At 39.7% G+C, this 24,752-nt stretch overlaps 1 protein-coding gene across 4 annotated transcripts in view; it reads left to right on the top strand.

The window, feature by feature from the left end:
- HIPK1 (homeodomain interacting protein kinase 1) overlaps window positions 1-24,752 on the top strand; it is a 271,891-nt gene that overhangs the window by 132,777 nt on the left and 114,362 nt on the right. For all 4 annotated transcript variants that reach the window (XM_053706570.1, XM_053706571.1, XM_053706572.1 and 1 more), the window contains 3 exons: window positions 8,781-8,943; window positions 10,423-10,645; window positions 12,605-12,729. In XM_053706570.1, coding sequence (XP_053562545.1) covers window positions 8,781-8,943; window positions 10,423-10,645; window positions 12,605-12,729 — 511 coding nt within the window. The remainder of the gene's footprint in view (window positions 1-8,780; window positions 8,944-10,422; window positions 10,646-12,604; window positions 12,730-24,752) is intronic.

Below are 24,752 nucleotides of genomic sequence, written 5' to 3'. Positions count from 1 at the left end.
AAGGAGCAAGTGGTTCCTAGAATTTTAACCCATGGCTCCTAAGTTTTTGTTATTCTCCAAATATCTATATACAAATACCAGTCTGGCTCCTAAAAGTATGTCTGCCTCTTAAAGGGACACTGAACCCAATTGTTTTCTTTCGTGATTCAGATAGAGCATGCAATTTTAAACATCTTTTTAATTTACTCCTATTATCAATTTTTCTTCGTTCTCTTGCTATCTTTATTTAAAAAAGAAGGCATATAATCTTTTTTATTAGTTCAGAACTCTGGACAGCACTTTTTTATTGGTGGATGAATTTATCCACCAATCAGCAAGAACAACAGAGGTTGTTCAGCAAAAATGGGCTGGCATCTAAACTTACATTGTTGCATTTCAAATAAAGATAGCAAGAGAACGAGGAAAATTTGATAATAGGAGTAAATTAGAAAGTTGCTTAAAATTGCATGCTCTATCTGAATCACAAAAGAAAAAAATTGGGTTCATTGTCCCTTTAAATATTCTTACTGGCTCCTAAATTTTAAACAGCTTTGTTGACCCCTGTTGCACAAATTTATGTTAAAGGACCCTTTTGTTTTTGTTTTTGTTTTGTTTAAATAAATAGATAATCCCTTTATTACCCATTCCCCAGGTTTGCATAACCAACACAGTTATATTAATATACTTTTTACCTCTGTGATTACCTTGTATCTAAGCCTATGAAGACTGCCCACCTTACTTCAGTTGTTTTGACAAACTTGTATTTTAGCCAGTCAGTGCTGACTCGACTGACTAGACTGTAGCTTTAAATTATGCAATTAATTTGTGCTTTGGATGACCAAATATGATAAAATATTAGAAAATATTAAACTGCCCCCACCCAGCTACTTCATAATGACACGTGACTGGCAAAATGTTCTGTGGAGAACACTGGTCACATGTGCTGTATATAAAAGTGGAGACCACTAGATGTCCTGCATTCTAAATAGAACATCAACAATCTTTTTTTAATATTAATCATGATTTCTCTTGTGTGTTCAGTCCATGGGTCATCCATTACTTATGGGATATATTCTCCTTCCCAACAGGAAGTTGCAAGAGGATCACCCAAGCAGAGCTGCTATATAGCTCCTCCCCTCACATGTCATATCCAGTCATTCTCTTGCAACCCTCAACAAAGAAGGAGGTCGCGAGAGGAGCTGGAGTTTTTACTCAACTATTCTTCAATCAAAAGTTTATTTTAAATGGCACCGGAGTGTGCTGTTTTTCTATCTCAGGCAGTATTTGGAAGAAGAAACTGCCTGCGTTTTTTTTCTATGATCTTAGCAGGCGTAACTAAGATCCACTGGCTGTTCTCGACATTCTGAGGAGTGGGGTAACTTCAGAAACTGGGAATAGCATGCGGGGTCCTCCGCAAATGAGGTATGTGCAGTACTTTATTTTCTGGGAATGGAATTGACTAAGAAAATACTGCTGTTACCGTATGATGTAAGTACAGCCTTAAATGCAGTAGTGGCAACTGGTATCAGGCTGATAAATGTATGCGCAGTCAAGTTATTTTCTAGGGACTAGAATTTGACTGAGAAAATACTGTTAAAACTGAAATAATACTTAAGCCTTATCTGCAGTGGTAGCGACTGGTAGCAGGCTTAGTGATAACTTTGCATGACATTGGAAAATGTTATTTTTTTCCACATGGCTGACATATATTTTCTGCATGGAAACCGTTATATCAGGGCTCCCACTGTTGTGATAGGAGTGGGAGGGACCTTGTTTTAGCGCCTTGTTGCGCAGTTAAAATTCTAGCACAGTCTTCCTGCTTCTTCCTCTTTGATCCAGGACGTCTCAAGAGAGTACAGGGGTCTGCAAAAGTCATTTTTGAGGGAGGTAATCAGTCACAGCAGACCTGTGACAGTGTGCTTGACTGTGATTAAAAGCGTTAAATCTTAATTGATATCCGTTTTATCCGTTTTGGGTATTGAGGGGTTAATCATCCTATTGCTAATGGGTGCAATCCTCTGCTGATTTTACACTTCTTGTTAAGAATTGTTTTAATTCTATCTGTATTTTTAAAGCGCTGCAGCGTTTTTTATATTGCTTGTAAACTTATTGAAAGTGATTTCCAAGCTTGCTAGTTTTCATTGCTAAATCTGTTTAAACATGTCTGATTCAGAGGAAACTGTTTGTTCATCATGTTCAAAAGCCAATGTGGAGCCCAATAGAATGATGTGTACCAATTGTATTGATATTGCTTTGAATAAAAGTCAATCTGTACCGATAGAGAAACTTTCACCAGACAACGAGGGGGAAGTTATGCTGCCTAACTCTCCTCACGTGTCAGTACCTGCGTCTCCCGCTCGGGAGATGCGTAGAATTGAGACGCCTAGTACATCTAGGCCCTTACAAATCACTTTACATGATATGGCTAATGTTATGAAAGAAGTATTATATAATATGCCCGAATTGAGGGGCAAGCGCGATAGCTCTGGGTTAAGGACAGAGCGCGCTGATGACACGAGAGCCATGTCTGATACTGCGTCACAATTTGCAGAACATGAGGACGGTGAGCTTCATTCTGTCGGTGACGGTTCTGATCCAGGGAGACCGGATTCAGAAATTTCAAATTTTAAATTTTAAGCTTGAGAACCTCCGTGTGTTACTAGGGGAGGTATTAGCGGCTCTGAACGATTGCGACACAGTGGCAATCCCAGAGAAATGATGTAGGTTGGATAGATACTATGCAGTACCGGTGTGTACTGACGTCTTTCCTATACCAAAAAGACTTACAGAAATTATTAGTAAGGAGTGGGATAGACCCGGTGTGCCTTTTTCCCCTCCTCCGATATTTAGAAAAATGTTCCCAATAGACGCCACCACACGAGACTTATGGCAGACGGTCCCTAAGGTGGAGGGAGCAGTTTCTACTTTAGCCAAGCGTACCACTATCCCGGTGGAGGATAGCTGTGCTTTCTCAGATCCAATGGATAAAAAGTTATTGGGTTATCTTAAGAAAATGTTTGTTCAACAGGGTTTTATTTTGCTGCCTCTTGCATGCATTGCGCCTGTCACGGCTGCAGCGGCATTCTGGTTTGAGTCTCTGGAAGAGGCGATTCGCACAGAGCCATTGGATGAGGCTTTGCGCAGAGTTAGAACCCTTAAGCAAGCTAATGTGTTTGTTTCAGATGCCGTAGTACATCTAACCAAACTTACGGCTAAAAATTCCGGATTCGCCATACAGGCGCGCAGGGCGCTCTGGCTTAAATCCTGGTCAGCGGATGTAACTTCCAAGTCTAAGCTACTTAACATTCCTTTCAAAGGGCAGACCTTATTCGGGCCCGGCTTGAAGGAAATTATTGCTGACATTACGGGAGGTAAGGGCCACGCCCTTCCTCAGGACAGGGCCAAGCCAAAGGCCAAACAGTCTAATTTTCGTGCCTTTCGTAACTTCAAGGCAGGAGCAGCATCAACTTCCTCCGCTCCAAAACAGGAAGGAACTGCTGCTCGTTACAGACAGGGTTGGAAAGGCAACCAGTCATGGAACAAGGGCAAGCAGGCCAGAAAGCCCACTTCCGCCCCTAAGACAGCATGAAGACAGGGCCCCCTATCCGGAGACGGATTTAGTGGGGGGCAGACTTTCTCTCTTCGCCCAGGCTTGGGCAAGAGATGTGCAGGATCCCTGGACGTTGAAGATTATATCTCAGGGATACCTTCTGGATTTCAAAACCTCTCCTCCACAAGGGAGGTTCCATCTTTCGAGGTTATCAACAATAATACTAGGGTAATAAACCCAATAGGGGGCGCTGTGGTATGCAATATGTACTTAACAGCTGTGTTTTTATAAAAAATTACAATCCAATTGCTAGGTACATATATATATATATATGTGTATATATATATATATGTATATATATATATATATATATATATATATATATATATATATATATATATATATATATATATATATATACACACACATATATATATATTTAAAATTGCCTATAATAATCAGCAATTGATGTATTAAACCATTGAAAAAGTAAATATATCAAAGTCCCAAACCATGGATGAGTCGCACCCAGATGATAAACAGTCCAGTATATTCCTGGTGTATGTGTTCTATAAAACTTGAGGCCGCACTCAATCTTCACCCTCCACAGGTCCGCAAATCTAGGATAAAAAACAAGGAAAGAGGCGTCGTATGTGTGAATCCGTAACAACCAGCATCAAAAAAAGGACAAGTGAAACGGTGTATACCGAGAAACGCGTTGCATGCTGTTACTCATAATATATGAGTGATATATGTATTTTATAACTGTTTTTATTATTATTAAACCCACTTTTATCATATATCCTCATTTCTATTGATTATTATGTTATCTGAGCTACCTGTTGATCCTGTATCCTGTCTGCTGTGGATGATCCTGCTGCATATCTGACACAGCCAGCTGGTTTGCTGTGAAAGCCAGCCTGCCCCTATTGGCACATTTGAGTGTCTCTACAGAATGTGAGTACCCTGCACTGGTTGTAAACTGACTATTGGGTCCTTACAGATTCACACAGTTTGTGTGCCCTTTTGTGTTTTCTCTGCACTTAGCTCCTGAGCCTTATACTGCTGGACTGACTATCTACAGTCTGCCAAGATTTACTGACTTCTACCTCACGATTCCCTGGAGTGCCTTGCACAGCCAGCTGGTGTGCTGTGAATACCAGCCTGCCTCTACAGGCACATTTGAGTGCCTTCCTATATTGTGAGTACCCTGCACTTGTCCTTTTTTTGATGCTGGTTGTTACGGATTCACACATACGGCGCCTCTTTCCTTGTTTTTTATCCGAGGTTATCAACAAACCTAGTAAAGAGAGAGGCATTTCTACAATGTGTACAAGACCTCTTAATCATGGGAGTGATCCACTCAGTTCCGCGATCGGAACAGGGACAAGGATTTTACTCAAATCTATTTGTGGTTCCCAAAAAAGAGGGAACCTTCAGGCCAATCTTGGACTTAAAGATCTTAAACAAATTCCTAAGGGTACCATCGTTCAAGATGGAAACCATTCGAACCATCCTACCCATGATCCAAGAGGGTCAATACATGACCACAGTGGACTTAAAGGATGCTTACCTTCACATACCGATTCACAAAGATCATTATCGGTACTTAAGGTTTGCCTTTCTAGACAGGCATTACCAGTTTGTGGCTCTTCCCTTTGGGTTAGCCACGGCCCCGAGAATTTTTACGAAGGTTCTTGGCTCACTTCTGGCGGTACTAAGACCACGAGGCATAGCGGTGGCCCCGTACCTAGACGACCTTCTGATACAAGCGTCAAGTTTTCAGAATGCAAAGTCTCATACAGAGATAGTTCTTGCATTTCTGAGGTCGCATGGGTGGAAAGTGAACGTGGAAAAGAGTTCTCTGTTACCACTCACAAGGGTCCCTTTTCTAGGGACTCTTATAGATTCGGTAGAGATGAAGATTTACCTGACGGAGTCCAGGTTATCAAAGATTCTCAATGTTTGCCGTGTCCTTCATTCCATTCCAAGCCCATCAGTAGCTCAGTGCATGGAGGTAATCGGCTTAATGGTCGCGGCAATGGACATAGTGCCATTTGCGCGCCTGCATCTCAGACCGCTGCAACTATGCATGCTCAGTCAATGGAACGGGGATTACTCGGATCTGTCCCCTTTGCTAAATCTGGACCAGGAGACCAGAGATTCTCTTCTCTGGTGGTTGTCACCGGTTCATCTGTCCAAAGGAATGACCTTTCGCAGACCAGATTGGACTATTGTAACAACGGATGCCAGCCTTCTAGGCTGGGGAGCTGTCTGGAATTCCCTGAAAGCTCAGGGTTCGTGGACTCAGGAGGAGAAACTCCTTCCAATAAACATTCTAGAATTAAGAGCAATATTCAATGCTCTTCTAGCTTGGCCTCAGTTAGCAAGACTGAGGTTTATCAGATTTCAGTCGGACAATATCACGACTGTGGCTTACATCAATCATCAAGGGGGAACCAGAAGTTCCCTAGCGATGTTGGAAGTCTCGAAGATAATTCGCTGGGCAGAGTCTCACTCTTGCCACCTGTCAGCGATTTACATCCCAGGCGTAGAGAACTGGGAGGCGGATTTCCTAAGTCGCCAGAATTTTCATCCGGGAGAGTGGGAACTTCACCCGGAGGTATTTGCTCAACTGATTCGTCGTTGGGGCGAACCGGATCTGGATCTCATGGCATCTCGCCAGAACGCGAAGCTTCCTTGTTACGGATCCAGGTCCAGGGACCCGGGAGCGGTGCTGGTAGATGCATTAGCAGCCCCTTGGGTTTTCAACATAGCTTATGTGTTTCCACCATTTCCGTTGCTACCTCGACTGATTGCCAGGATCAAACAGGAGAGGGCATCGGTAATTCTGATAGCGCCTGCGTGGCCACGCAGGACCTGGTATGCAGACCTAGTGAACATGTCGTCCTGTCCACCATGGTCTCTTCCTCTGAGGCAGGACCTTCTACTTCAGGGTCCTTTAAACCATCCAAACCTAATTTCTCTGAGGCTGACTGCCTGGAAATTGAACGCTTGATTCTATCAAAGCGTGGGTTTTCGGATTCGGTTATTGATACATTAATACAGGCTCGGAAACCTGTGACCAGAAAAATTTACCATAAGATATGGCGTAAATATTTATATTGGTGCGAATCCAAGAATTACTCATGGAGTAAGGTTAGGATTCCTAGGATATTGGCTTTTCTACAAGAGGGTTTAGAAAAGGGTTTATCCGCTAAAGGGACAGATTTCAGCTCTGTCTATTCTTTTACACAAACGTCTGGCAGAGAATCCAGACGTCCAGGCCTTTTGTCAGGCTTTGGCTAGAATTAAGCCTGTGTTTAAAGCTGTGGCTCCTCCGTGGAGCTTAAACTTGGTTCTTAAAGTTCTTCAGGGTGTTCCGTTTGAACCCCTTCATTCTATTGATATTAAGCTTTTATCTTGGAAGGTTTTGTTTTTGATGGCTATTTCCTCGGCTCGAAGAGTCTCTGAGTTATCTGCCTTACATTGTGATTCTCCTTATCTGATCTTTCATTCAGACAAGGTAGTACTGCGTACTAAACCTGGGTTTTTGCCTAAGGTTGTTTCTAACAGGAATATCAATCAAGAGATTGTTGTTCCATCATTTATGTCCTAATCCTTCTTCAAAGAAGGAACGTCTTTTGCATAATCTAGACGTGGTCCGTGCTCTGAAGTTCTACTTACAGGCAACTAAAGATTTTAGACAAACTTCTTCTCTGTTTGTCGTTTACTCTGGACAGAGGAGAGGTCAAAAGGCTTCGGCTACCTCTCTTTCTTTTTGGCTTCGTAGCATAATACGTTTAGCCTATGAGACTGCTGGACAGCAGCCTCCTGAAAGAATTACAGCTCATTCCACTAGAGCTGTGGCTTCCACCTGGGCCTTTAAGAATGAGGCCTCTGTTGAACAGATTTGCAAGGCTGCAACTTGGTCTTCACTTCATACTTTTTCCAAATTTTACAAATTTGACACTTTCGCTTCTTCGGAGGCTGGTTTTGGGAGAAAGGTTCTACAGGCAGTGGTTCCTTCTGTTTAATGTTCCTGCCTTGTCACTCCCATCATCCGTGTACTTAGCTTTGGTATTGGTATCCCATAAGTAATGGATGACCCGTGGACTGAACACACTTAACAAGAGAAAACATATATTATGCTTACCTGATAAATTTATTTCTCTTGTAGTGTGTTCAGTCCACGGCCCGCCCTGTCTTTTTTTAAGGCAGGTTCTAAATTTTAAAATTATAACTCCAGTCACCACTGCACCTTATAGTTTCTCCTTTCTCGTCTTGTTTCGGTCGAATGACTGGATATGACATGTGAGGGGAGGAGCTATATAGCAGCTCTGCTTGGGTGATCCTCTTGCATCTTCTTGTTGGGAAGGAGAATATATCCCATAAGTAATGGATGACCCGTGGACTGAACACACTACAAGAGAAATGAATTTATCAGGTAAGCATAAATTATGTTTTTTAAAGAGAAAACACTTATAGGGTTACAGTACCAAACAGTTTCCATCATGTATAGGACAGAACAGCATGTGCCAAATATTTTTGTTTTAAAGTGCAAAAAATATGAAATGCATGATTCAGTACAAGTGAGTATCGAAACTCTACTGGTCAATTGCTGATAGCGACAACTACCTCCAAAACATCCTTTGTACAAAAAATAGAGTACTATAATACATTTGAAATGTGCTTTTAGTTGGAAGACAGAAAATATAATTTAAATTTGAAAGTCAGAATTAAACTTTTCATGAATCAGATAGTTTGTAATTTTTTATGCTTTACAATTTACTTTCCAAGGTGTTACCCCCCCAGCTTCTACTGAGCATGTGCGAAAATTCACAGCACCTATGTATATATATATGATTCTGTGATTGGCTGATGGTCACATGAAACTGAAATTTGACTGGAAAAAAAAAATCTAATGTTCAGTTAAAATTCAAAAGAAGTGTTATTGCTTTGCCTTTTTGTTATGCATTTGTTGATTATGCAGTTATGCTGTACTTAATGGTCTTGCTACATGTGGTGGCAATCTGTTAACTTTGATCACCACATTCTACTAACTGATCATATGGTGCATTAAATTAACATTTTAACAGTTGTTAAATTTGGTGTAGTATGAATTGGCAAATTTTTAGTTCTCTATGCGGCACAATTGCATCCATTATGTGACCTCGGTTACTAAAGCTCAGTCCCTAATTGCTTTGAAATGCCCTTTCCTTCATTTAACATTGTTCTCTCTTCCTTTCAGCGTAAAGTCCTGTTTTCAGAATATGGAAATCTGCAAGAGGAGAAGCAATATGTACGATGCAGTGAATCAGATAAAGAGTCCGTTCACCACTCACGTTGCTCCTAACACAAGCACAAACTTAACTATGAGCTTTAATAACCAGCTGAACTCTGTGCACAACCAAGTAAGCAAGTGAAATAAACTGTGGTGGGAATTTATAGAACTGTAACATTCCTAAATGTTCCAAGTCAACATCAGAGGTGATTTAAGAGGAATCTTAAAGTTTATACAATCGTTATCAATTGAAGGAAATGATACGGTTACTTGAGAATTTACTTGGTTTGCAATGCAGTTTCATCACTGTTTACAGGGGTTTTTGACATTCCTTTTGGAAAGAATTCAAATATCCTGCATATTTTTTTTTTGTTTTGTTAAAGGTTTAGATGAAAAGCTTTTTGTGCATTGAATATTTCCTGTTGATTTTCTGGGAAATGATCCAGTTAACTTATCGAGTGATTAACTGGAAAAGGCTGCATTAAGTTTTTGTGTTTTTTGGAAGGTATTTTTTCCCTTTTTTATTTTATTTATTTTTAAGTAATAACCAGATTTTTTTTTTAATACATTTTTGTATAGCTTGCTTCACAATTATCTATGTAATACAGCAAACTTTATTGAAGCCATGTCACTTCTGTGTACGCCTTCAGCTTTGAGAGTTTTTTAGTTTGCAGGAATTTACATTAAAATCTTCTGGATATTGAACGTTTATTTATATTGTCCCATTTCCCTGTATTGTAACTCTAAAAACGGCGGGCTTTCCAATTTCCTTGAGTTTCTATAAAGTAATATGCGTGGCCATTTTGTACTTATCCTAAATTTTCTAAAAAAATGTATCCCCTGCTGAGGCCAGTTAGTGGCAGTTAAAAATAAGCTGATAAAGTATCTCCCAAGGTTTACAGTCCAATTTAACATTGCTTTGTGCCACACAGCCATTGTTTGCACATTTAGTAACTCCTATTTTATGTATGTCCCTAATTGTCCTTAGCAGAAAAGATTATTTAAGGGAAATCTAGGTTTCAACATTAACCATTACTTTTATAAGAACTAAAAGGTTACACTAATTTCTTCAGGTATTCACACCAAAGATTAGCCTGAGAATATTACAGCAATTCTTTTTGTTTGTTTGCTTTTTACTTACATTTATTTAGTGTTTTATTGACTTTTTTTTTTTTATTTAAACACAAGACTTGAGTCATCACATCAATAGGCCAAGAAATCACATTTTTCATGGAAATTAAAATTTGGATTTCCTTAAACCTGAAATGTATGTACATATTAATACAGGGTTGGACATTTCTACAAGTCCCAGACAAGCAAGACATTATTAATTTTGTCCCCCATATATTTAATATTGAGGTACTAGTAACTTTTTTCACTGGCTGGTAAAATATAGTGATATTTTACATGTATGTATGAATTTAATATAGATTTCCCACCTGCCTTTGTTCTCTGCAGTATAGTATCTGAGCCGTAGTGGGAAGGGGCATACGAATTGTAAATCTAAAGCTTGCTAAGCCACTTATATTGTCTTCTAAAAAATGTGTATGTACAATATTAAAGCTTGTTCTGTCAGTGTTAATCCTATAATTTCATTGTTTGATTGTAGGCTAGCGTGCTGGCATCTAGCTCATCTGCTGCGGCTACTCTTTCACTGGCTAACTCTGATGTCTCATTACTTAACTATCAGTCGGCACTTTACCCACCCTCTGCTGCTCCGGTCACTGGAGTTGCACAGCAAAGTGTGTCACTGCAGCCCGGAACAACCCAACTTTGCACTCAGACAGATCCATTCCAGCAGACTTTCATTGTCTGCCCGCCAGCTTTTCAAGGTACCATGATTTTGAACACCTAAACATTCCACTTCTCTTTTTCTGTTACAACACAAAAAGCTGTATTGTGTTAAAAATAAAGTGGCATACGTGTAAATAGAAAATGATCTAATGTTTTATGCACACAAATCATTTTATTATTGTTGTTTACATAAAATGAACTCCTGCAAAGGGATTAAACACAGTCATCTCCAGAACATACATACACTATTGGGAGCAAGCTCAAATAGCAATGCCAATAACAAGAGGCTTTAGCGACCAATCACCCACTAACTTCTAGTAGTGCATTGCTGCTCCTGAGCCTACCTAGATATGCTTTTCAACAAAGTATACAAAGTTAATCTTGCAACACTTTCCATTTTCTTCTTTTTCTCATACTCTTGTGAATAAAACTTGTAAATTAACTAGTAGTTATATAGTTTTATGCTATTTGGGGTGGGTTGAAACTGCCCCAGAGTACTTTGTAAGAAAGTATATATTTTTTTTTTTAGGGCTGCGTTTATTCTGAAATGTAAATGTGCAATATTTAATTACAAATCTTTGTTGAAATGTCTTGTACTTATCTTATGTGATTGTTGTAATCAGGATATTGGGACATGTTACACATATGATAATTTCACTTGAAGGAGGTAACTGCAGAAATTTAACCAGAACATATAGCATCTATGTAAATAGATGATATTTTACCTCAAATTTTTTTCAGCGCACAAGACTTAATGGGACAGTTCTTTTTAAAATGGTTTATCTCTGAGTGAGTTCCCCATGAGTTGTTATACCTGCTGCAGTGTATAAAATGTATGAGATATTGCTCATTTATGCTTATTTTTGCAAAATAACTGGATTTGCTCTTTGAAATCACAGCCCATCAGAATAGTCTAAGCTTGGAGACAAATCAGATCTCATTATCCTATCACTCAAATGCTTCCCTTATCTCTATCTCTCTACAAGCTGTTTTAGAGCTTTATCTCTTCCATGTCCCACTGTTTTGCTGCTGGCTGTGTTTACTTAGTTTCTCAATAGCTTATACCTAGGTAAATACACTTTCAGTATAGGTAGGGATACTACAGGCCCCCAAGCAAAACATGCTGTGATCTGAGATGTCCTCACAGAAAATGCAGCATATCTGCTGAACAAATGGGTCACATGCAGGAACTGTTAGCGCTTTTGCTTTGCAGTACTGCTCCTTATCAGGCTGTGCTCTGGCTGCACTGTAAGTTTTTCCTTAACACAGTTCAGCCAGTGCAGAGCACTGTCTGAAGAGAACACATTGCAACTGAGCTGGTGCTTTAGTGCAATTTGCCTAATTTTAAATTGAATTTTATTTCTAAATGACTTGCAGGAAAAGAGAGTCTGTAAATAAAAATCTCATCACAGAAAGTGAAAACAATGTGCTGCATCTGGGCTACAGGCTAAATCAGCTATTTCTAATGCCGATATAAAAGCTAAGGAGCTATTTGTAAACAATGTAATATACTCCAGCAGGTAAAATTGTGAACAAATTAAAAGCAATAGAGTTTTTGGGTAAACTGTCCCTTTTTAAGTGATCTGTAATGTTACTCCTTCATCAGTGCAGAGTTCGCACATTTCTTTGTTGTGATCTCATGGGATTTCACAAAAATCTCGCAAGATTTCATAGTAAATGTCTTTATACTAAGGAGGGAAAAAGTGATACCAGAAACACACTCTCTTTGCAAGTCCTGGAACAAGCATCCTGTTTGGCTGCTTTAAATCCCCTTACAGTTAGATGTGGCTACTGAGGAAATTTTGAGGTAAAATATCTTATATGTAGAGATGTTCATGTGATATTTTCTAGCCAGCTTTTTACAGCTAATGTTACATCACTTTCTAATGATTTAGTATTTGGGTATCCTGTCCATTTAAGGAGCAAGAGGACTTTAGCAAAGACATTTTTGCAACATGTAGTTTTTATTTTTTGCATATTGTATCTGTTCTTTCAAGCTGCTGGGCTTCAAGCAACCACCAAACATTCCGGCTTTCCTGTTCGTATGGACAATAGCGTTCCGATAGTGCCACAAGCCCCGGCTACACAACCTCTTCAGATCCAGTCAGGAGTCTTGACACAGGTAAATCAATCGGGGATTTGGAGACGCTCTTTAATAGTCTCATATTTTCAAGTGGACACCTGCTGATAAATGCTGCTAATTAATTACTTTTTTTAATTGTATTTATTTATTCATTTTTGGCATTTGCTATTCGCTTCCTAAGATTATTTTGTCCTAATAACTAGAGCAACTTGAATCGTCACTGGTTTGGCAATACATTTCCTAAGTAATTTTTTTTCTTCTTCTGTTGGACGTAAGTGGCAAGCTGTAGAGCATTCCTGGCATGTTTTTGTTCCTGCTGTCATAATTGGAAAAATGTCTGGGTGTGTCTCAGACTTGCGTGGCCTATAATTTAGGGAATATAAATGGATTTAGCCTAAGGAATTGTAGAAACTTGATCCTGCAACAGATAAAAGTAAAAAGCAATTCTAAAGCTTCTCCACTAGAAGTTTAATTTGAGCTCCTGCTTTTTTAGAATCCTTCAGATTGATGGGTTATGAAAGCGTAATGCATAGTTACACACCAGAGTAGCAACATTCTAGCAATAATTAGAAATTGCAATCAAGAATCCATTCTACTTATCTCATTAAACCCAGACTGCAATGATTACAAAAAATAAATAAATAGTAAGCATGTAAAAGAAAATCATACGCAAAACCATAAAAAAAATAATACTTAGAAAAGGGAACATGACATGCTAGGCCTGTCGCCTAGTCCTATATATGACTCTGGTTAGTTGTTTACAACTATTTATTGAAACATAGTTGTTAAAGAAATAGTTCTTGAGAAACAGTTCTTGGAATTTAAAGTGCACACTGCAGATTTAACAAGCCCAATCCTGTTACATATCTGTCCATAATTGACCTTAACAGGGGGATTAGATAAGATACTGCAAAACAATGCATAGTGGCTAACCTTGTCTACTCCCAATAACAATTCTGGATTGGCTCCTCCAAATGTAGGGGTGTTTGGCAAACATATGGTTAATAGATTCAGAAAGTGTTCACACTTGAATAGTATGTTAATTTATTGCAAGACAACAGAAGACTTAAATTTGTACGGTGTTTTATGTCCCTTTAAATCTCTAAGTAAAACTGGATTGTTAACAGTTTAGGGCTGTTTTTTTAATAAGTAACAGATTTCTGCTTTCTTACTGTAATAAATATTTTATATTTCCCTTTCTCCTCAAATTAGCTTCACTGTAGCAGTTAATTATGGCAAAGATTTCAGATACAGTGTCCCTTTTTCTAGAGTAATCAGACTTTTGGCCGTTTAACAACTATTCAAGGCTAATAGAATATTTCTGATTCTCAGGCAACCTGACATTTTCTTATTTCTTTTATTAATGTCCTACAAATACATAAAGAACAGACTTGACCTTATATCTGTTAAATATTATTTGGCCTTCAGTTTTATGACATAATAGATTGGCTTGTTACATGTGAGTTATGTATCTCCCAAATACAAACCTTTTTTTATTTAACCTTTTTATTGATTTTTTTTTTTTGTAATTCAGTCTGTCATTAGCACACCATATGAGTCATATTGCTGCTTTGAATCCACTCTTCCTGCTTTGAAAGTCCCTACGTGGAAAAATGTATCATAGCTTACGCACCCTCATTGATTTCACAGTAATTTGTCTAAAAATAAGACCAGCCGGCTTTTGTTGGAAAAGAAAAGTGCATGGAAAAATGTCTCTTCATTAAGTCTTTAATGGGGATATGACCTCAGAAAACAGGCTCCTAGAAACAAAATGCAAACGTAAGAATTGTGAAGTCAGTTCACTAAAAGCAATGAACACATTCTATGCTGTCATAAAAGTGAAGATTTAATGCATCTGCTATAATTGGATTTTGTTCCATACTTCAGCTTTTGTGTTTGTTTTGCCATGAAAATGTTTATTTCCCAGCATTCTACTATCTGTGGGGTAGCTGGCTGTCACTGTAATTAACCATTAATTTGACAGTAAAGACCTTGCAATTACAATACATTTCCTGTGTTGCTATAATCATATTAGTCAAGTCTAAATGTTTTTCAAACAAATTAAGATAATTGTTAAAGGGACAGTATACACTCATTTTCATATAACTGCATGTAATAGACACTACTATAAAGAATAAGATGCACAGATACTGATATAAAAATCCAGTATAAAACTGTTTAAAAACTTACTTAGAAGCTGTCAGTTTGGCTCTGTTGAAAAGGTAGCTGGAAAGCCCACTGCAAGTGGCAAATAAGACACTCCCCCCCCCCTTCTTTTGTATATGAAAAGACCCTTTACACAAACAGGAGCAAGCTGGAGAAGGTAGCTGACGGTATTCACATAAAACTTTGGGGCTTGGTTAGGAGTCTGAAAATCAGAGCAATGTTATTTAAAAATAAGCAAAACTATACATTTATTTAAAAAAAAAAACTTTATGAGCTATATAAATAGATTATCTACAAAACATTTAAGCAAAGAAAAAATTAGTGTATAATGTCCCTTTAACTGCATTTGTTTTTCAATGGCCAAACTCCACACACCATTTACTTTATTTAGAGGAACCAATCCTGGCTTGAGGCTGCAGACAACAAGGCTAGCAACAGTTGTTATAAAGTGCTTTGTTTTGCAGTTGTTACCACTTAAAAGTCAATTAGGGAAATATATCTAGCAGAGATAGCCTTAAAAAGCCAACAGAGTACATTTCCAGCTTTGAGAATTCAAAGCCACAATTTTTCAGAGCTAAATTACATAAAAAGAGGGCAAAATAAATAATGAAGTATATTGTGCAAAGTTGTGTCATTGCACATATATATATATATATATATATATGCTGTCAAGATGTTTACTGTCCCTTTAAGTAAAGCATAAATGGCATGCATTTTGTGGTTTTGCATAAAATGGGAAACCTAAAGGTACTGACTTGGCTTATATGCAGTGTATCGCTACTGGTTATAATGGCAGCTGGCTTCAGGGCGTGTTTACATTATACTTAATAGTGGGTGTGGTACCACATTGCCTGTGAAGTATAAAATATGTTTGAAGTGAAGGGGGCGGCTACACAGATTAACTGCTTTATATAAAAACATCTGTAGACTGCATTCAATCAGTTTTTTTTTTTTACAGATACTATAATTTACTTCACAAGAAAACAGAAAAGAAAAGCGCAGACTCCTCTAACTGTAGTGGTTAAAAACGCAATTTATTAAAGCACACAAAATTCACTCACATTAGACAACTTCAAACATTTGAGTTATGTTTAAGCATATCCTGAAACACCATTAGGTTCCACAGTATATAGGGACACTGCTGTCCAGACAGATACCTTTCCGTCAGTGAAGAGAAGTAGTTCATGTTGTACAGTGGCAAGTAGAAGCGTCTTATCTTTAGTTCAAGAGGTTCCAGGTGTCCCAATAAAAGATCTCCGGTGTAAAAAACAAAACCGCCACACTGAGCAGCTTGATCCAAAACAGCTGCGTGTGACGTATACAGTGGGTGTGCCTTACGCGTTTCGTAGGGGTTTCCCTACTTCATCATAGGCTATCCACCATACGTCGGCTACCGTCTATTTGTATTAGCCATATACTATAATTTACTTCCCTTTTAAATTCTAAATGTAATTTCCCCATTTAAGGGCTAGATTAAAAGTGGAGCACTATTTTTAACGTCCGCCCATAAAGGGGCAACTTTGCCAGTTTACGGGTGCACATTATATAACCAGCCATTACAAGTGGGTGGTTAATGCTTCCACAAGCTCGCTGTTTCACTTTGCGCCAAGCACAATTAACCAGAGGTCATAAATAGTTGCTCCAATTCCCCCCCCCCCCCCCCAAATAAAGTGGACAGCTCTTTAAAATAAATAAAATATGAGCATTTTTATTTTTGTGTCAATGGAGACTGTGTTTTTACTCTGAATATATATACAGTGGATATAAAAAGTCTACACACCCCTGTTAAAATGGCAGGTTTCTGTGATGTAAATAAATGAGACAAAGATAAATCATTTCAGAACTTTTTTCATCTTTAATGTGACCTATAAACTATGCAACTCAATTGAAAAATAAACTGAAATCTTTTAGGTGAAGGGAAGTAGAAATAAAAAAATAAAATATAGTTGCATAAGTGTGCACACCCTTAAACTAATACTTTGTTGAAGCAACTTTTGATTTTATTACAGCACTCAGTCTTTTGGGTTATGAGTATCAGCATGGCACATCTTGACTTGGCAAGATTTGCCCAGTCTTCTTTGCAAAAATACTCCAAATCTGTCAGAATGCGAGGGCATCTCCTGTGCACAGCCCTCTTCAGATCACCCCACAGATCTTCGATTGGATTCAGGTCTGGGCTATGGCTGGGCAATTCCAAAACTTTAATCTGCTTCTGGTGAAGCCATTCCTTTGTTGATTTGGATGTATGCTTTGGGTCGTTGTCATGGTGAAAAATAAAGTTCCTCTTCATGTTCAGCTTTCTAGCAGAAGCCTGAAGGTTTTATGCCAATATTGACTGGTATTTGGAACTGTTCATAATTCCCTCTAGCTTAACTAAGGTTCCAGCTGAAGAAAAACAGCCCCAAAGCATGATGCTGCCATCACCATGCTTCACTGTGGGTATGGTGTTCTTTTGGTGATATGCAGTGTTGTTTTTGCGCCAAACATATCTTTTGGAATTATTGCCAAAAAGTTCAACCTTGGTTTCATCAGACCATAACACATTTTCTCGCATGCTTTTGGGAGACTTCAGATGTGTTTTTGCTAAATTTAGCTGGGCTTGGATGTTTTTCATCGAAAGAAAAGGCTTTCGTCTTGCCGTCTACCCCAAAGCCCAAACATATGAAGAATACGGGAGATTGTTGTCACATTTACCACACAGCCAATACTTGCCAGATATTCCTGCAGCTCCTTTGATGTTGCTGTAGGCCTCTTGGTAGCCTCCCAGACCAGTTTTCTTCTCGTCTTTTCATTAATTTTGGAGGGACATCCAGTTCTTGGTAATGTCATTGTTGTGCCATATGTTCTCCACTTGATGACTGTCTTCACTGTGTTCCATGGTATATCTAATGCCTTGGAAAATCTTTTGTACCCTTTTCCTGACTGATACCTTTTAACAATGTGATCCCTCTGATGCTTTGGAAGCTCTCTGCGGACCATGGCTTTTGTGTAGGACGCGACTAAGAAAATGTCAGGAAAGTCCTACTAGAACAGTTGAACTTTATTCGGGGGTTAATCAGAGGCACTTTAAATTGTGGCAAGTGTGTGATGACTCTTATTTAACATGGTTTTAAATGTGATTGCTTAATTCTGAACACGGCTACATCCCCAGTTATAGGAGGGTGTGCACACTTATGCAACCACATTATTTTAGTTTTTTTTTGTTTATTTCCCTCCACCTTAAATATTTCAGTTTGTTTTTCAATTGAGTTGTGTAGTTTATAGGTCACATTAAAGGTGGATAAAGTTCTAAAATGATTTATCTTTGTCTAATTTTTTTACATCACAGAAACCTGACATTTTAACAGGGGTGTGTAGACTTTTTATATCCACTGTATATGTATATGCTTATATACATATATATATTTTATGTGTTAATATTTGTATATACACAAATATACACCAATATATGTATATATTCATATATATTTTTATTTTGCTGCGCAATTTGCCCGCTACACTAGGTGGATTTCCGTGTCTGACGGCATGAGAATGAGGCTCCCATTGGAGCCTATGGAAACCCACTCTCGTGAGCGCAAGGCTTCCATTTACATGCGCTGGTATTTGCTGAGTAGAGCGCAGATATTGCACTTCACTCGTAACCTAGGCCTAAATGTTTTAATCATGCATACAAAAAAACTAATTTGCAATGTACTTTCATATTTTATTTTGCTTGCCCTTCCTGGTGTTGAACTCTGCACATCATCATTTTTCCACCTCCACCATAGATTTATCACATTGTAAAGGGACAAAATACCCATATGCTAACTAATCACTTGAAAGTGAAACTGACAATAAACTATCTCCTGAACATCTCTATGTAAGAAAAGAAAAAAGAGATTTTCTTCTTAAAACAGGGAGAATCCAAAGCTGCATTCATTACTTTTGGGAAATACAGAACCTGGCCACCAGGAGGAGGCTAAGACACCCCAGCCAAAAGCTTAAATACCCCCCCCCCCCTTCCCTGATCCCCCAGTCATTCTTTGTCTTTCGTCACAGGAGGTTGGCAGAGAAGTGTTAAAAGATAACGGAATAGTCTCTTATGGAGGGTAGTACTCTTCGAGATGGAACTGGACTTTTAAGTAGTCCTGTCAGCCTCTCAATGAGACCTTGGATGACAGTTGGAGTCCAGAGATGCAGGGAGAGTCTTTCTGCGAAACTATCCCGACTCATATCAACCGCTCTATAAGCAATCGGCATTGACTAGTTTCGCTGCCTGCTTTCTTCACTCAAGTCCATGTCAGAAGTGACGCTACTATCTGTCACACTTGAAGGACCGTGTTTCTGTTCCACGGCATAGATTCCGGTAAGATTGTTTCATTTTCCTTTCAATGTGGGAATATAATGTAATGATAGAACACTGGGTCTCAGTGGGACTCCTTTATCTTTATGGAATCAAGGGTTAATATCTCCTGAAGGGGGGTTATTGAACAGTGGGGGACTTTAATCATATTTGTTATGTGATTCTGTCTGCTTATGTGTAGTGATGTTGGGGCTCATGGCTTTTAGGGAACGTGAAGGTTTTTTTCCAGCTACGCAGTTTCTTGATGGGACTGGCACGCTTTTCCTTGACCTGTAGGTTGCACCTAGTGACAGAGTGTGGCCACGTTTTCGTTCTCCATTTCTGTATTTGTTACCAAGGGTCGGTGGAGAGTGTTTTTTCTCTACTTGTCTGGGTCATAGGAGGTGGTGAGTGCCCCAGCCATTGGGGATGTGAGGTGCTACTTGTGTTTGTACAAGTTTTGTCCGGTCAAGTTATGGAGGATTCAGATTTTTCTGAGGAGGATTTCTCTGATTCAGATTCTGTTTTCTGCTTAGATTGTATGGTAATCCAGCCCAATCAATTATGTTCCGTATGCTGTAATAGATTGCTCTTTTCTTCCTCTGGAGAGAGATTAGAGCCCACTGAGCCATCCGCCTCTAAGGATTATGTGTCCCGTGAGGTGCCTTCCCTGGAATTTTCTGTTCCTTCACAGGCAGTTGTCCCAAATACCGTTACTCCGCCGGAAGGAGGTTTCTTTCCTCCAGAGTTTGCGGCTCGGTTGTGCATGGTCATATTCTTGGCGTTGGCGCATTTACAGCTTCCTGAGGTCGAGTGTAGAGCTTATCCGTGTCCTCTTAACATGGAGGCGCCAGGTGAGCTGGGTTTTTCCTCTGGGGGAGCAGTTCCCTCTGAGGCTTCAGGGGTACTACCGTCAGGGTCGGGGCCTTCAAATGCCCCGTCAGGGATGGATTTTGCCTTTAGAGTCAGTCTGAAGCGCCTGCGTGTACTGCTGAGGCAGGCTTTGGAGGTTTTTTTTGGCCTCTAGATCCTCAGTCTTCTGATTCTGATGACGAACAGCGCTAGATGAGTGGAGGGATGTGAATACTACTCCTGATTGTCTTTTTTTTTTTTTTTGTGTTTTTTTTTTTTTTTATCTTATCCCAGTTCTGAGCTCTTGAGGAATCGGGTCTCTGACAGGCTGGCCCTGTTAGTGTTTGCTTTCCCTTTTGACGTTCACCTGCAGGTGCTGCCTACTTTCTTTTGATCCGGTTAGGATGTGTTTTTTTCCCCGGAGCTCGAGACTGTTGCAGACTCTTCCTTTTCAGAATCTCTTTTCTGGGATTTTGATACTAGCGATTTTATGGTCATGATGGTTGTTGCGTCTGGCGGAAGCCACACAAAAAAAGTTTATTTTAAGACTATGTGTAAGCCTCAGAGCTTATTTGTCTGTCGTTTGTCTGTTTGTTTAGTCTATCCGTCTATCCCTGTTAGGGTTTAGAACTTTCAGTTAGCCCTTGAACAGTTTGGTTGTACCCTGGTCAGCAGGCTGGTTGAGTACTAGTTCTGGTTCAGGCTGGTTGAGTACTAGTTCTCTGTTCTTTTGAGGTTATATCAGACTTTTTGTATCCTTGACAACAGGCTGGTCCTGTCTGGGTACTAAGTTTGCTTACCTCTACGAGGTTCTTTTTCTTGTTTCTGCAAGTTATAGTCCCTTCTATCCTAGATATCAGACTGGTCCTACGTTATTTCATCTTGGTGGGGCGTCCAATGTTGGTCGTACTCGATACTAAGTGTTTTGTCCCTGCATAACTTGCATGGTTTGTAGTTCCGGAGGTCCTTGGACGGGAGGAGGATCAGATGACTGCAGGGAGATCTCCAGTATCTGGAGTAGGGGGCGATTTTCCCCTCTATTAGCACTCCTTGTGGATTGGAGTGTCCAATTTTCCGATCTCTTTCGCTAATGTTTCTCTCTTTTTTGAGGATTGCTATGCTATTCACTCCCCCTTGCCTTTTTTGGGTAGGACTGTCGGCCATCTGGTTGCGGAGACTAGGTTCTTAGGGAACGTTTTTTGTCCTTGAAGTATCCCCTTTTTAATACTATTTACTTGGGGATCTGCGGGATTGTTATGCAGTCTCTCTTGCCGTCAACCAATAGGAGTTTTAGGATGCTCACTCATTTGTTTAATTCCTTGAGCTGTAGGTTTTCTGAGGGTTAATCCAGACTGAATCTTTAATTTATTCTCTCAGTCTTGGAATTCTGATCTCTTTGGGGTCCTTCCTTTGTCTTCGGACTTTGTGGGTGTTATCTTAGAAGCCTTTTGGGGCTGAGTGGACAGCCACTGGGATACTTAATGAGAAATCAAAGTCCAAGACGGTATGGCATGCATCAACTTTAGTGCAAATTTAATTTCCAGGTAACTTTGATTGTTCCGTGAGGTTTTTGGTCTTGATCCGGCACCTGGTTTTGGGGGTCCGTTTTTTTTTAGCTAGTCCTTGTCGTTGACTTGGCATTTTTGGTTAGTCTTGGATCTGTCTGGCGCTCAGTAGCGTGCTTGTTTTCCCGGTCCTGGGGAAATCTCCTTGTTTCTACTAGGACGGTTCTTTTTCTCTCTTCTGGAGAGATGGAGGAAGTTTTTCCTGGGAATTTCCTTACTGGAATATTCCTGTGTGTCTTCGTTTTCCTTCTATTTGGAAGGATCTGGTCTACTGCGCCTATTCAGTTGGCTCCTTCTGAGGTAGTTTTTCCTCATCTGACTCTACGAGTTCAGTGGGTCGAGGGTTTCTCTTGTCTGCAGTGTACTCTCCCTTCAGTTTTCTGAGGGGTAATGAGGATAGGTATCCTTGATCATGAGTTAATCTCTCTAGGTGTCGGTGCCTCCTTCCTGCTTCTCTTTCTTAGGAACTCCTGGTTGGAGATTCATTAGCGGATCCCTGGGCCTTGTCGATGCTGGGATTTTTTTTTTTAATCTTTTGTCCTTGGGACATTGACAGTCGCTTCTGTGATAGGACTGTTTGATCGGAGAAGGGGTTAGGAATTCTGACTGCTCTGTTTGGGCATTGGCCACGTATCTTTTCTCCTGAAAGGATCCTTACTACGTTGGGAGGCCTTGCACTTGGTTTGGAAACCTTCCCTTAGTGGGTAGTTGGTTCTTCCTTATTGGTCAGGGTGTTGTCCTCCCTTACCCCGTTTTCTGGTAGGGGGTGAATTGGTCTGCCCTGCTTTCTTATTTTTTCTCTTGTTCCTTTACAGGAATGTCCTGGTGCAAGTTGGCTAGCTATTCGGTTGGCTAGTTATTGTGGTTTGACGTTTAGTCTGACTGCCTATCCGATGGAAGCCTGCGACTTTCGTTTGTGGCATAAACGGATGTTACTATTCCTTTCCTGTTCTGCTCCCGGGGTTTTTTTCTGACCTAGGGGTGTTCAGTTTCTTTGTGCTAGTTAGCTGTCTATAGTAGGGTAGTCTTGTTCTACCTTTTGTCCTTTTGGGACTTCGGTTTCGGTTAAGGCTTTACATTGGTTCCTTTTGGATCCATGTAGGAGGTGATCTAGAATTTTTCCTTTCTTTTTTCTCCGTCCGAGTATTTTCTTCAGGACTTTGTCCTCTTGCAGCTTGGTAGCCACTTTTTTTTTAGTTATGCTAGGTGCTTCTCTCTCTTTTTTTGTCCTCGAGTCTTCGGGGATTGTTTCTGGAGGTGCTTTCGGACCTTCTTATCTGATTCTTCCCTTCTTTCAGTTAGGGAGAATATGGTGTGGGAGTTGTTTGTTGTTTCCCTTGCCATTGTTCATGGAGAGGTTTTTATTTGTGCACTTCTGGAGAGTGGGACTTTGTTTCCTCAGAGGCTTTTGTTCTCAGTGGAGTCCAGAATGTAGAGTGATCGCTAACGGGGATCCTTATGGTTCTAATTGATGGGCAGTTACCTTGTCCTCTTTCCATATTTTTGTTCTTCCTGCTTCTGTTGAAGTAGTTTTTTGTCGGGAATCCAGGTTGTCAGGCTGCCATCAGAATGGGCCGCCTTTTTGTTCCAGCCCATTTGCATTCATTGTCCTCTATATAAGCTTGGGTATTGATTTCCCAAAAGTAATGAATGCAGCTGTGGACATTTTAAGAAGAAAAACTTAAATTATGCTCACCTGATGATTTTCTTTTCTTCTGTACGGGGAGTCCACAGCTCCCAGCCTGTTTTTTTTTTATCTGTGGGCAGCCTTAAATTCTTTTTTATTCGTCGTTCTGGCACATTTTTTAGCCTGATATTTCTCATACTGTTCCCTTGGCAGAATGACTGGAGGGGGGAGGTATTTAAGCCTGGGGTGTCTTTGCCTCCTCCTGGTGGCCAGGTTCTGTATTTCCCAAAAGTAATGAATGCAGCTGTGGACTCTCCCCGTACAGAAGAAAAGAAAATTATCAGGTAAGTATAATTTTAAGTTTTTTACCTCAAAATTTCTTCAGCTCACAATAGTATGTTCTCGGTGAACAGTCATTCTTAAGCTACTGTCAGCTGTATTTTAAAGAAAAGCCAATTGGCTTCATCAGTGCTGATGCCACACACTTTGCTTTACTTTGATCTCATGAGATTTCAGTGGAATCTTGTGAGATTTCATAGTAAAACAGAAGGCAATAACATGACTGCGCCTGCACATGCTGTATGCACCCTCCATTGGAAGTCCTGGGCCTAGCATCTTGATTAAAGTCCCTTGACAATTGAATGTGCCTTTCTTATAGAGATGTCTAGGTGATGGTTTCTCTAGTTAAGCTAAGTTCACAGCTGTCTTGGCTCACTCTAGATGCATCTACCATTGAAGGACCTGCTGGCCTTTGGTTAATGAGCAAACCTCAACCTTGACCCTTTTACTGGTTTAAAACCGAGACCCTTTTCCACCTTTCCTTTATTCTTTACCCTTGAAGGACCTGCTTGCCTTTGGTTAATGGCCAGACCTCAACCTTGACCCTTTTACTAGTTTAAAACTGAGACCATTTCCCTTATTCTTAATCTTTCCATGCAAAAGTGGACAGTGCTAAGCTTAGTCCTTAAAGGGACATTAAACACTGAATAAATGCTAGATAGAATGATGCATTCAAAGAAAAGATTAGTCCATGACTAACATGTAGATGTATTTTTTAAAGTTTCATTAGTTGTTTAAAAAGTGACAAAATAAGTGTAAAGTTTTAGTGTCTATAAAACACTGGGAGCTGCCATGTTGTAACTTGTGTTACCTTCTCTGCTGTAGCCAATTAGGGTCAGTTATAAATAGGTCACTAGAGTGTGCAGCCAATGGTTGTGCTGGATTTAATAGTGTTCTGCACTTCCATTTCTAACAGGAACTGAAAAGCTCACAATTTCAGAATGGAAATACAGACAAAGAGGAGAAAATAAATAATGAAAGTATATTACAGAGTTGTTTTATTATATATATTACCATCTCAAAGTGTTTAATGTCCCTTTAAAGGGAGTTAGTTTTTTGTCTTACTTCGCTGTTTAACATTTGTCCTCTAAGCTAGGGCATTTTAATGCAGACCCTTTTTTTACCAGGCTGTGGTGTTTTTTAAACCCTTTTTGTCTCCGTTGCTGCTGGTATCTTTGGGTTGCTTGCTGGC

The sequence above is a fragment of the Bombina bombina genome, chromosome 3 (genome assembly GCF_027579735.1).
Source record: "Bombina bombina isolate aBomBom1 chromosome 3, aBomBom1.pri, whole genome shotgun sequence".
Lineage (NCBI taxonomy): Eukaryota > Metazoa > Chordata > Amphibia > Anura > Bombinatoridae > Bombina > Bombina bombina.
The sequence above is the reverse complement of the archived record's forward strand: the minus strand, read 5'-3'. Positions and strand labels throughout refer to the sequence as shown.